General features: G+C 43.0%; 1 protein-coding gene across 1 annotated transcript in view; it reads left to right on the forward strand.

The window, feature by feature from the left end:
- Positions 1 to 11,208, forward strand: part of IFNAR2 (interferon alpha and beta receptor subunit 2) — a 33,878-nt gene extending 22,670 nt beyond the window's left edge. The window contains exons 6-9 of the mRNA XM_065416200.1: positions 2,273 to 2,433; positions 4,932 to 5,097; positions 5,441 to 5,562; positions 10,500 to 11,208. Coding sequence (XP_065272272.1) covers positions 2,273 to 2,433; positions 4,932 to 5,097; positions 5,441 to 5,562; positions 10,500 to 11,156 — 1,106 coding nt within the window. The 3' untranslated portion in view covers positions 11,157 to 11,208. The remainder of the gene's footprint in view (positions 1 to 2,272; positions 2,434 to 4,931; positions 5,098 to 5,440; positions 5,563 to 10,499) is intronic.
- Positions 11,209 to 13,873: the final 2,665 nt, after the last annotated feature.

Raw genomic sequence — 13,873 nt, forward strand, 5'->3', positions numbered from 1 at the left:
AAAAATTACTACCTTTATAAATTGCATAATCTACTTTTTTGAAGATAATTAATTGGTTAAGTGTTGAGCAGGCAAAAACAAAAGGTGAGGGGTGGAGGAATATCTGTTTCCATTCTAGCTGTCACCTTGATTTCCCCCTACCCCCTTTGGTATGTCTCACATAAACACCAGATGCTCATTAGCAATGATTGCCTAATACTACTAGAGGCTGCTTCTCCCTGGAGTCCTATTAACAATATCGCCACACTAATTTCTTTTTTTCCTCTCCTGAAATAAGGACCATTTATATTGGGGAGCAAGTGGTTAAACTGAACACAGAGACTACTGTACCTCATGTTAGGTACAAGGTTACAGAAATAGTATCAACTCAAATCAAAGACTCTGAAATACTTTAATTGTAATGCTGTCGAGCCAGGATAACATTTTCATGAATGGAAGTTTCTCCATTAGTTTTAAATATAATGGTTAAGCTATTTTCCATCTCAAATTTGCAGGCCTTCAGGGAATAGTGTAGCCCTTATTGCAACTTGAGTTGACTTGTATAGCTTTCCCCACACACACCCTTGTTCCTGTCCTCTTCTGTCCAAACATCAATGCCCATTTATCTGATGAAGCAGAGAACCCTAAACTTGAAAATAATGTAACACTTTTCCTCAGCTGACTCATCAACATAGTGCCTTACAATGAGATTGTTCTAAAAAATTGGAAATGGTAAATTGTACCTTGTATTCAGACTTCATTGTTCCAAACACCTATTTTTCATACATATGTATCAGAAAAATAAAAATATTACTCTGTAACAGTGTTCTCCAGCTGTTTCGCATTTATGGATACGTTTTCATGGATGAGGGTGTGCTAGCATCTTTCCCATGCCATCTCTATGTTCGCTGTTTTGTAAAGTTGCAGAAAAGTATTATCAGTTTACTGAAGAGCCAAGCTCAAATGGTAAATGTTTTAACAAGGGCAACTTATCTATTTCTTTTCTTTTCTTTTCCTGGTGCATATTTAAACCGAGATGACCCTGAGTAGAAATGCAGGGCTGTTCTGATCCATTACCCTAAAGCATCTGATTTACTCCTACCCATAAAATAGGAAGGGTTGGAGCCTCTCTCTCCTTGGCAGAAAGATTTGAGGCAGAGACAGATGACTCTTGCAGTCAAAAACCATGGGAACAATCACGTTCAGGTGAAAGCTTAGGTTGAGGTTTATTGTTGTTTTGTATAAATTAAACAACAGGCAAACCACAGGGAAGGGGTGGGGAGTAAGATTTGGACGGTATTAAGTGTGTGCATGCTCCTGTTTGGAGCAAGGTCAGAACGCCACCTCTTTAAAATGTTTGTTTGTTTTACCTATATGATTACAATAATGAACCAGACAAGTAGTTAGCACTTACATAGCATGTTTTAGATTTTTCAAAGCTCTGTGTAGACAATAACTAATTAGATCAAAACACAGCACTTGCAGAAGGATCAGTGAAGTGCAAAACTTTTGACCTTCAGGTTTTGGAGATTCTGCTATGTTGTGCAGTGGAGAAAATGTCTGCATAGTTTTTAAAGTCAGGGAATTGTCAGAGCTCATGGCTCTCCAAACCCCTGGGCGTTCTGAGAAACAGGATCTCCAGGCATTGTTTTGAGGGCAAAAGTATTCATGCAGAAGCCAGGCTCAGGATGGTATTCCTCAGGTCCTGCCTCACAGTCACCTGCAAGAGTGCATCTCCCTTTGGAGCTCTGCGGCCAGTGGTTCCCAGCCAACAGTTAGTCCCTTTGTCTACCTTCCAAGGGGTATTTGTGTGTGGAGGGGCCACCCGCAGGGATTAATTCATATGGGTATTTCAAGTGTTTAACTAGAAGATCCTGCCACTGAAAACAATGTTCACCCCTTCCCCATCAGCCTGTACTCGCTTCCAAGCCAAACAAACATAGCCTCAGTTGCACAGAATTCACACAGAAGGGCTTCTGTGGGGCTGGAGAAACAAGGGATGCTGCTGTTTTGGCTCAACTCCCCTCTCTTCCCACCCTCCTCCCCAATCCCCTTTTCTCCCATGGTAGTTTTTGGATTGTTTTAGGTTTTACTCTGTTTTTATTCCCTCTGCTAAAAAAATTGGAGGAACAATTTTCCCCTAATCTTTGATCATTTCAAGCCCTGTTGGGCAACTAATTAGTCAATCATCTGACACATGGGAATTTACTTGATTTTTACAGCTTGTCTAACTGATGTTAAATGTATAAATGTAGTTATATTTTGGGGGTTTGTTTTCTTTTTCTTTAAACAGCATGCTTGGGTCCACCAGCAGTTAATCTTACGGCTTGTCCAGCCTGCATAAATGTGACAGTAAAACTTCCAGCCACATATTTAAAAGAAAGTTCTTTAATTGCTATATATCAAAAACTTGCTTATACGATAACAGTGGAATCATTTGATAGAAAGGAAAAGGTAAGTAACTTGTAGTTTTTTAAGATTTAAAGAAAAACGTACAAAGCATAAAATATAAATTGGCTTGAGCAGTAAGGAAGCTTGCTGAAGATGAGCTCTGTCGTATCTTATCCTAGCTCTTTATATGAATAAGACTATTGTCAGTGGTTTACACTACTTAGGATAAATATGAGCCTTCTTGAGGCATGAACTGATGATTTGGGTACAGGAGGAAATCCTTCTGCCCTTCATTCCACCCTCCAGTGATAAAGTATTCACCAGTAAGTGCAGTGTAGGGGATTCTCTTCATTCCTTTGAAGCATCTGATATTGGCTACTGCTAGAGACAAAATAGCTGATTAGGTAGACCATTGGTTTGTTCTGGTATGTCAGGTCTTATGGTATCACATAGTATTGATAAGAAAAGTAAACTCAGTGCTAGTGAATATCAAAAGTGCCTTTTTTTCCCTCTAGGAGCTCCCCTATCCCAATTTTAAATTGTAGTGTGCCGTTCCTTCAACTCACTTGAAAAGTAAAGAACATATTTACATTGTCACTTTCATCCTGAAGGATCCCAGAGTGAACTGTATAAGGAGATCACTTCTCCCGCCTCAAAAATGAAGTTGCCTCTAAAATGAATCTTGAAGGTTTATGACATTCTAGGGTGTAATCAAGACCAATGTGGGGCAGTGTCACCCTTGCCCTGCAATCCTGGGTGCCACACAATGCTTTGCTGCTGTATCTTCCACTTGGGCTGCTCAGAAACAGCTTTGCAGCATGCGGGTAACACCCTGAGTATCTGTGTCTAGCTGTAGCCTGCCAGTGACACATCAGTCTCACACTCGCTTCCACCAGCCTTGGTGACCACTTGCAGGGTGACTCCAACACACTCCTAGTCCTGGATTTTCCCCCAAAACCTGTGTTCTGTACTATCTGGCCCTCTCCTGGACAGTCCAGCTCTATTAGGTCCATTGCCCCTCTAAGGGGATAAATATACAACAGTCTGCTACCCTAAATGGAGCTACACACATGGTTCACAACAATGGATTACTTTTGATTAAAGAATAAAACAAGTTTATTTAACTACAAGGAAATGGGGTTTAAGTGAGTACAAGGCATTAAATTCACAAATGATACAAGAGAAATGAAGATAAAATGCTTCCTAGTACTAAAACTTAACAATCTTGATTTGGTTCAAGGTGAAGTCTCTTGCCACATGTTTCCAGTAACATTGCTGACCAAATTCTCAGACCAGGATCTTCTCCAAGAGTCCAAAGGTTGTTTCTTTTGTCGTCTTAGGTGAAAGAGAGAGAGGGATAGGGAGAGAGAACTTGGAGTGTTTTTGCCCCTCACTTTTATAGTTCAGTCGCCTTCTGAAATGCATTTTCCTGAAGGTTACCCCTCGATAATGTTCATTCTCACTGTGAGGACAGAGACAAGGAGTCTGTTGTTTGCTAAGATGCAGATTTGTTTGTTCATGCTCCCCCTTCCTTGCCAAAGAATGGCCACTTGGTAGGTGATTGCCCATGAACTTTGATGCCTCCTGACTAGAGGCATTAGCTTGTCCTTTGTCTTTGAGAAACTGGTTTACCCAGACTTTTCTGGTAAACACATTTCAGATCTAATTTCTACTTATCTTTATAACTTTACATATAATGTTGTTGTTCACATTTCACCTTGATGTGATTGACAAGCCAGTTATTAGTTTTCAAATGATATCTTACAAGGCATATTTCATACAAAGATTATTACTATGGTGTGTAGGGTGTGACTACAGGGGTGCATTCGGTCACACATTTGTTCAGTATTACATGACAACAGATTGGGACAGACATTGAATAAGAATTCTCTCCAGATGAAAATGTGGGCTGGGTTCATTACTGACTTAGAGAGAAGTGCAAGAAGTATTTCCACAGTGCCTGTCACAGTGGTGTCTAATCACCAAAATATGAGTGATTCAATTCACTGTTTTCTGCAGCATCTAGGCCCCCTATCTAAGAACTGACCCAACCCAATTCAGCTAAGCTTCTGAGATCAGATGTAATGAACAATAATAATCAAAACCATTGAAGGGGACTCTTCTAAAAGTCTTTAATAATCCACTGTGAAGACAGATACATTTGAAGAAAGAGAAAAGGAATGTAGATACAAGACTGCTAGCTTTTCTACTGAACAGCAAAAGTGCCGTTTTATGGTGCACCATCTTCTTGCTAATGTAGAACTTGTAAGATTGAGTTATCTGTAATGATACCCTTTTAATAAATTGAATCCAGTGGACAGAAGTGTAGGGTCAGTCCTTGAGCTCTAGTAACTGTTTTCCTTCTCTCAAAAACTGAAAAAGTGCTATGCTTCCTCCCCACTCTACCCTCACCCCCAACTATACAACTCAGTTGTACTTGCTACTGTACAGCTTCACAATGGGATATTAAAATAGCTATTATATGCACGTTTTTTTTTAATCAGTGTTTAACAACTCTGTTTAGACAAACAGGTTTCAATAAGATATTGTTTTCATGGCAGATTCCTATTAAGAATGAAACCTCTGAAGAAAGCTTTACCTATGTTGTTGGAAGCTTGCGTTCAAATACAAATTATTGTGTGTCTGTTGCTGTGGCTGCATCCTTAAACCTTCATTCCATCCCTTCGGCCTTGAAATGTATAATCACCAGGTCCAACATTCAAGCAGGTATCACATATTTTAAAGTTTGGTGAGGGAGGGGGTCAGGTTGTCAGTATGGTTGTTTTTTAGTTTTTAATAGTATTTTCAGAAAAGGGAAACTGGTAAATATCCCAGTAAGAGAGAAAGCATCTTTTGATAGACATTTGGTTGGACCTATAAATGACATATGAGGTACCTGATATCTTTGGCTAATCCTGCTGGCTGTACAAATAGCCCTTTAATTGTTTTCAGTGATGCAGAGTTGTCATTTCAATCTTAAATAAGTGTGTAATATGAAATAAGATAAATTGGAAATCTCTCCTGCATCTATTGGGTTTTACTCAGTATGTTTTTTTTTTTCCATTTGCAGGTTATGGTATAATTCCAATCCTAAATGGTGGACTTGTTTCATTGATAATAGGCATCTTCCTACTAGGACTGTATAAAGCAGGTTTCATTTGCTTAAAAAGTAAACCGTGGCCAAAAGTTTTGGTATGTCTTTTTCATATTTAATTTACCTGGTGGGGGAGAGGGAAGGGCTCATAATGTTTATACAGCAAGTAGCAAGATATATTGTTCATTAGATAAAAGTTAAGCAACAAATATTTGCCCATTATTTCTGATTTCCTTCTCCTAGGAAAGGCGCAATGAGCAGTGCTTTGGGTCACTTTAAGGCTCTACTTCCTTGTGAATCAGAATGCTAACATCCCTTGCCCACTTCTGAAATGGGTACTGTGACCTCTCTTGGCTGGGGTTTTCCCTTCCTCCACAGATCATGCTCCAACATGCTCTCCCCTGAGGTTCTTTCATAGAATCATAGAATATCAGGGTTGGAAGGGACCTCAGAAGATCATCTAGTCCAACCCCCTGCTCAAAGCAGGACCAATCCACAACTAAATTATCCCAGCCAGGGATTTGTCAAGCCTGACCTTAAAAACGTCTAAGGAAGGAGATTCCACCACCTCCCTAGGTAACCCATTCCAGTGCTTCACCACCCTCCTAGTGACAAAGTTTTCCCTAATATCCAACCTAAACCTCCCCCACTGCAACTTGAGACCATTACTCCTTGTTCTGTTATCTGCTACCACTGAGAACAGTCTAGATCCATCCTCTTTGGAACCCCCTTTCAGATAGTTGAAAGCAGCTATCAAATCCCCCCTCATTCTTCTCTTCTGCAGACTAAACCAGCCAAGTTCCCTCAGCCTCTCCTTGTAAGTCATGTGCCCCAGCCCCCTGATCATTTTTGTTGCCCTCCGCTGGACTATCTCCAATTTTTCCACATCCTTCTTGTAGTGTGGGGCCCAAAACTGGACACAGTACTCCAGATGAGGCCTCACCAATGTCGAATAAAGGGGAATGATCACGTTCCTCGATCTGCTGGCAATGCCCCTACTTATACAGCCCAAAATGCCGTTAGCCTTCTTGGCAACAAGAGCACACTGTTGACTCATATCCAGCTTCTCATCCACTGTAACCCCTAGGTCCTTTTCTGCAGAACTGCTACCTAGCCACTCGGTCCCTAGTCTGTAGCAGTGCATAGGATTCTTCCGTCCTAAGTGCAGGACTCTGCACTTGTCCTTGTTGAACCTCATCAGATTTATTTCGGCCCAATCCTCTAATTTGTCTAAGTCCCTCTGTATCCTATCCCTACCCTCCAGCATATCTACCACTCCTCCCAGTTTAGTGTCATCTGCAAACTTGCGGAGGGTGCAATCCACGCCATCCTCCAGATCATTAATGAAGATATTGAACAAAACCAGCCCCAGGACTGACCCTTGGGGCACTCCACTTGATACCGGCTGCCAACTAGACATGGAGCCATTGATCACTACCCGTTGAGCCCAATGATCTAGCCAGCTTTCTATCCACCTTATAGTCCATTCATCCAGCCCATACTTCTTTAACTTGCTGGCAAGAATACTGTGGGAGATGGTATCAAAAGCTTTCCCCAGACAGACTGAAATCCTCTAGATGCAAGGTAGAAGAGAAGTTTGAGTGTGAGACTTGGGAGGCCCCTGCTAAAAAAGCACAGAAAGGGGGGGGGGGACGACAAAATCTAAGAAGCCCAAGAAATTCAGGGAGCCCAAGGGGCAGCCTAAAAAGCACAGAGCTTCTCTGTCTGATTCCTCAAGTTCCTCTTACACAGAGAACGGTGAATTATCTGTGCTAAAGTAGACTGTAGTCTGTACATTGTTTTCTTGAAAGAAGAGTTTGAAGCCTTGAGAAGAAAAATGAGAAAATGCCATTTACAAACAGCCAGCTAAACCTGTTTCTGAGAAGATGAAACAAACTGTCCCCTGGCAACTATCTGCCCTGCAAAGTCAAATTAGACATGCTTTGCACTTTTACTTCTTTCAAGGATATGGTAAGATTTGAATGGGCATTGCCAGACAAAGGCGAGCAGCTAAGCAGGCAAGCCTTAGCTCTTGATAAGATCCAGGAACACAAAGATTCTGAGAATTGAAGCTGAGGTGGCTTCATTGCCAAAGAATGTAGGTATTGTCTCAGGTGGAGAGAGAGAGAGAGAGTGTGTGTGTGTGTGTGTGTGAGAGAGAGAGAGAGAGAGAGAGAGAGAGAGAGAGAGAGAAACCCTGTTACCAGAGGCAGAGCGCTTCCTGAGAAAAGAGTTTGAATCATCAGCTGCCCTGAAAGTGGCTCTATTTTCTGCTGGGTTGGCTAGAGCCTTTATGGCATGAAGTCACAATTTAAAATCTATGGACACCTTGAAGATCTTACACTCTAAATAGACAAGGTACACAAAGATGTGGAGGAAAAACAGACACAGAGAGGGGAAGTAAATGCCCTAGAATTTCATACCAACCTATGATGTCCCAGTCCCCAAAGTTCAGAAGTCAGGAAAGACACATGCTAATTATGCAGGAGATCTCTTCCCTTGTCATTCTGGAGGGCCAACAGCAGAAAAATTCCCAGAGCTGTTCTTCATATTTTTTATTGTCCACAAGAGGACAGGAGACCAAGAAGCGCTAAAAATTCAGCACCTTCATAAGAAAAGACAAAACTCTGGATGAAATGTGGAAAAGAGCTCTTACAATTGATCTATCACACACTGAATAAGAGCCCAGTATTTTACTTAGTCATTACACCCAGGGTGTGAAGGAGACAAGTCATGAAGGGCTTCTTTGGCCAGGTGGATAAGATGTTGCTTTGAGGAAGCATACAAGTCTTCAGGGTACGTCATTCCTGAGGAAACCTGAACTTGCTCTACAATGTCATCAGCAGGCTCCCAAGCAAAGAACATCTTTGCTGAAATAGATATACATAGAAGAAGTCTGGCCTTCAGATTCCTCGTATATCAGATGTTATAAACTGGATCTGCAATCATCCCCAGGAGTGTGCTCTAACTAGTGGTTCCAAAATAGATATGCCACAGGATTCAGGATTTCTCTCTTATCCCCTCAGTCTCTCTTTCATCATTTATTAGTGTATTCTTATATCAGTGAGGATTAGGGGAGAGTTTATGCTAGAGAATGGAATGGAAATTTCACTAGAAGAAAGGAAATTAGCATGTGAGTATTCTAGAATTGCTATGTTTTCTCATAGCCAACTACAAACGTATGACAAAATCTGTCATTAACTACCAAGTGTCAAAGCTGGAAAACACTTAAGTACTTATAGGTTTAGAACAGGGGTGGGAAAACTACGGCCTGCGGGCCAGATCCAGCCCCTCAGGGCTTTGCATCCGATGCACGGCGCCGCCGGCACCACGTCCCTGCAGCCCTCGGGCAGGGGGGCAGAGGGCTCCATGCGTTGCCCTTGCCTCCAGGTACCGCCCCCTGCAGCTCCCATTGGCCGGGAACTGGGAACCGCGGCCAATGGGAGCTTCGGGGGAGGTACCTGGAGGCACGGCAAGGGCAGTGCACCCAGAGCCCTCTGCCCTCCCTCCCCCAGGGGCCGCAGCACTTCCTGGAGTGGCACAGGGCCAGGGCCAAGACAGGTGTGCAGGGAGCCTGCCCTGGCCCCAGTGTGCGCCACTGCCACCCCAGAGCCGCTTGAGGTAAGCGGGGCTGGAGCCCGAACCCCTCCTGTACCCCGCCCCCCAACTCCCTGCCCTAAGCCCCCTGCCTGCACCTCGCACCCCTCCTGCACCCCAACTCCCTGCCCTGAGCTCCCTACTGCATCCTGCACCCCTGTGCACCCCTGTGCACCCCAAACCCCTGCCCTGAGCCTCCTGCCGCACCCTGCACCCCTCCTGCACCCCAACCCCGTGCCCTGAGCCCCCTCTCGCAGTTCGCACCCCACTTGCACCCCTGCCCTGAGCCGCCTCCTGCACTCCACACCCCTCCTGCACCTCAACCCCCTTCTCTGAGCCCCCTCATACACCCTGCACCCCTCCTCTGCCCCAATCCCTTGCCCTGAGCCCCTTCCTGCACACTGCACCCCTTCCCACACCCCACACTCCTTTCCGCACCCCAACCCCCTGCCCCGGTCCTGCATACTATTTTCCCACCCAGATGTGGCCCTCGGCCCAAAAAGTTTGCCCACCCCTGGTTTAGAATAACTCTTCTGGTGGTTGGCCAGGTAGGCAGGGCCAACATCCCCTGCATAGACTTTAAAGTAACTCTCCAGTCACTGTACAGATGAAGACAAAATCCATGATTGAGGATTAATGGTGAGACTAGTAGAAAAAAGGAAATTTAATTGGTGAAATACATTGTACATTGTCTCACATATTTTGACTAAAACAATCTTTCTCGGGTTTGTTATGAGAGAAAATGTCTTTTACAGAATTCATACAGCTAGGATATTATACATACATATAAGATTTTGTACAGGTGGCAAATATTAAAAGGGCTTTAAAAGTTGATCCTTAGCTTCCAAGAAGGAAATATAAAGCATTAGTTAAGCAGTGTACTGAAGAGTTTCAGGACTACCCGCTGAACCCATTTTCTTTTCAAAGATGAGCTTTCAGTCCTGGAAATTTGTCTCTGCAAAGAGAGCTGGAAACTTTTCTTTTCCCTCCCCTTTTCCTTGTTCTTCAAAACCTTGCCACAAAATATATTTGACACTCTTCAACAGAGAAAATCCCACAAAAAGTACATCTTGAAAACACAGTGCCTTCCATCTGGGGTTTTCTTTGGCGAAAAGCATAAGGTCATTTCTGATCTTATTTGGAACGAATACGCAATTGCAGAGTCTATCCAGTTCTCTGTGTTTCTGTTTTGGAGCAGGATGCCATTCTTTTTTGAGTGCAGGAGGGGGAAGACTTCTGGATTCTCAGAGCTTTGAAAGATAATGCCAAAACATTTATATTGGGGTGATCCATTGACTTCTGAACACTTTCGCCTGTGTACTAGTATAAGTGCAAAGTGGTGAGGCAGTTGTTAAAGTAAATAACAAGATTACTTTCTTATACTCTTACCTGTGTGTAATTTTTGTGTGTGTGGTTTTGTTTTGTTTTGTTTTTTTAGGAAACCACAAATAAATTACATTGCTCAGTGCACGAACCTGATCCTGAAAATGTGTGCTCTGTACAAGTCATGTATAAGGAGGTGAAAAAAAAGGAGTGGGAATACTGTTATGATGATGATAGCGAAAGTGATAGTGAAAATTCTGGTGAATATACCAGACATGTCATCTTGGGCAGAGTTCCAAGTTCCCATGCCAAATCAAACACCTTCCTGCACCAGACTATAGACTGTACATCTGCAGAGAGTAGCAGTCAAGCAACTGAACTTCTGAATTCTGACACAGAAAATTCTGAAGAGCATCAAACTGTCATTAGAGAAAATGAAAGCACAAGTAGAGTGTTCTTTCATCCTTCATCTGAAGTAAACAGTTCCTCAACTTCTGAGTTAAGTAACAGTGCTTGCTTTAACATAAACTTAAATACTGTGTTGCTGGGAGACCCTGACAAGACCTGGGATGATTCTGCAACATTAATCTCCCACCAAAAGGATGCAGTTGACTTGCAAGATTCTAGTGCTTCTGATGCACTTGAATCAAAATTTTTTCCTAACACAGTAGATGTTAAGAAGCCAGTTTGTCATAACATCTCACACGAATGGCAAAAACCTAGTGTCTCGGATGAAAGTGATGCATCAGATTCTGAATACATAAGGAGATGAATTGGTGAAAGCAAGAACCACTTTATAAAACATGAATAAACAATTGGTCATGTTTCAGAGTATCTCTTTCTGGTTTGAACATACAATTCAGCTTCTGATGAACTCTGCATTTTTTACATTCTAAATATATGCCTGTACGTTATAAAAGCATGCAGGACTCATGTATTAATGAACAGTGTTTTGGTAGCTTAGGGCTTCTCTACACAAGGGGTTTAGTCCAGTCTAACTCAAGTTAGTGCAGATTGAAAATACCTATGTACACATGAGGCAAACCCTAACTCTTAACTTGGTGCAAATTCTGGAGTCCTCCATCAAAGTGTACTAAGTTCAGTGAAAATTGAGTTAGTGCAGACTATCGCTCATGTCTGCACAATGTTGCTATGTGCTACTTTAGCACTCCTCCAACATCTGTCCCACACTGCTTTGTGGGGTCAAATGACAGGCATGTGGGCCCCATCAGTTGCCCCAGTACAATTCAGGAAACCCTTACATGCATAGCCATCAATAATCTGAGCATTACCAAGATTTATAACCTGGTGCAACAGTACCTTCTGCATGCCAGCACACACCTGCGTGACAATGCCTCCAATAGTCGATCGCCCCACATCAAATTGGTTGGCTATGGACCAGTAACAGTTGGGGTGGCCAGCTTCCAGATGGTGATGGAAACCCATTTCTCAGTGGGTTATGGGACTTTACATGTTGGTATGGTGGCACTGCAGCTAGTTCAGCACAGATCTCGGAAAAGATTGCCTTCACTCTTCTGAAATTCTGTTGCCACCGCTGGTCATCCCAGATCCTCAGAACAATCCTGCCCCACCAATCAGTGCTGGTTTCCTGAGCCAGAAATGGCACAGCACCAAGTGAAGCTGCTCCAGGAAGAGTTCAGTAGCAGTTGCTCGATGTCCTGCTCGTTCCTCTGCTACTGCTGCTGGGTAGCCACAGCAGCTGCTTGTTGATTGGAGGCCAAAGCCACCCAGCACTCTGAGCTCAAATAAAGTCCAGACAGCCTCTGCGTATACTCATAGTTGCCAGAATTGTGGTGTGGATCATTGTTGCCTCCATGCTGGCCAACAGCAGTTCAAAAATGGTGCTAGCCTTCCCTGATAGAGAAGAATCGAATCAGGGTAGATGGAGCAAAATCATGGAATTCTGAATTTTACCTCAAGTCCCAGAATTCCACTGGTTTCTGCAATGCATTTCACAGTGTGCAGCGAGAGAAATCCCAGAATGCACACAGCTCAACAGCAAAGCAAAGGACTATCAGATACTCACCCAAAATGCCACACGCTTAGTACGCACAAAGCCTCCACCATGTGTACGAAATGATGCAAATTGAAAGAAGGCACAACTGTCCCATATGCATGCTGTTAGAGCAAGTTATGTATTGGGCACCAACTGGTACGCATCAGCTGAGAACAAACTAAACCCGTTGTGCAGACAAGCGTTTAGTGTACAATACTAGCTGTATTTCACACACATAAAAGCGAAGTACAGATCTGAAGGTAAATATATGTATCAACAGTATATGCCAGTTATTAAACTTTGTGAATTCTCACACGTTGTGGTCCACAGACAAGTCTGCTTTAAGTGTTAATAAGTAGTAAGCCTTTACCAAAAATTCACCATGAGAAACAGAAATAATGATGTTACCATATGGGTGGTCTCACCACAAAGTAATCTCCACAAGCAGTCTCTGGAAGGCCTGCTCTATATGGGGGGTTACTTTGCAATATGTTTTAACCATTGCAAACAATAGAGTAATGCTGCATTCCTGTAAATGAATTAATCGTACACAGAAGCTGATTATGCAGAGAAAGCTGATCAAGTGAAAACTATGGGAAAAGAATGAAAACTGACATTGTTCCTGAACTGTATCTCCTATATTGATAATGTTTAAACAAATTCAGCATTTACTTCAATCTATAGTGAAACAGGGACCAGCCAACTAGTAGATGGTCATAGCACATTTGGTGGGTTCAGATCCAGAAAGTGCACTCTCTTTTAAAAGTATGAAGTATAAAATAAGGCATTATTATTTTTCCACAAAGCATATTTCATTGCAAAACACTGAAGGTGAAATGTTGGTTCCATTTAAGGTCTGGTCTACACTACAGAGTTATGTTGACACAAGGCAGCTTACATCGACCTAGCTATGGAAGTGTCTAGACTTACATTTCTCTCCCACCGATGTAATTGCGTTGCTAAGCCGACTTAATAACTCCACCTCCACGTGTGGCTCAAGATTGATATAGTTAGGTTAACACAGAGTCACTGTAGACTCTGCATTGCTTATGCTGACTATTACTGGCTTTCAGGAGCCATTTTAAAATGCCCCACACTTACAGTACAATTGATACAAGTGTTCCTGGTGAGGATGCGCACTACAACCCAAGGAGCAAAGTGTGGACACGCACAAGCAGTGTAATTATTGCGACAGCTGTATGCCGACATAAGTTAGGTCGACTTATACGTATGTATGGCCTTCGTCAATGGGACTTTTGCCATATGTTTCATTGGAGCCAGGATTTCACTTGATGATTAAAGCAGTTCAAAATAGTATAAGGCAGTGGTCCCCAATGCGGTGCCCGCGGGCGCCATAGCACCTGCTGGGGCATCTATGTGCACCCGCCTACTGGCCGCCGGACAAGCAGCCACGCTCCTCGGCGGCTAGTCGTCCGTCGCCTGCCACACGGAAAGGTTGGGGACCACTGGTA

Source organism: Emys orbicularis, chromosome 1, assembly GCF_028017835.1.
Source record: "Emys orbicularis isolate rEmyOrb1 chromosome 1, rEmyOrb1.hap1, whole genome shotgun sequence".
Classification (NCBI taxonomy): Eukaryota; Metazoa; Chordata; order Testudines; family Emydidae; genus Emys; species Emys orbicularis.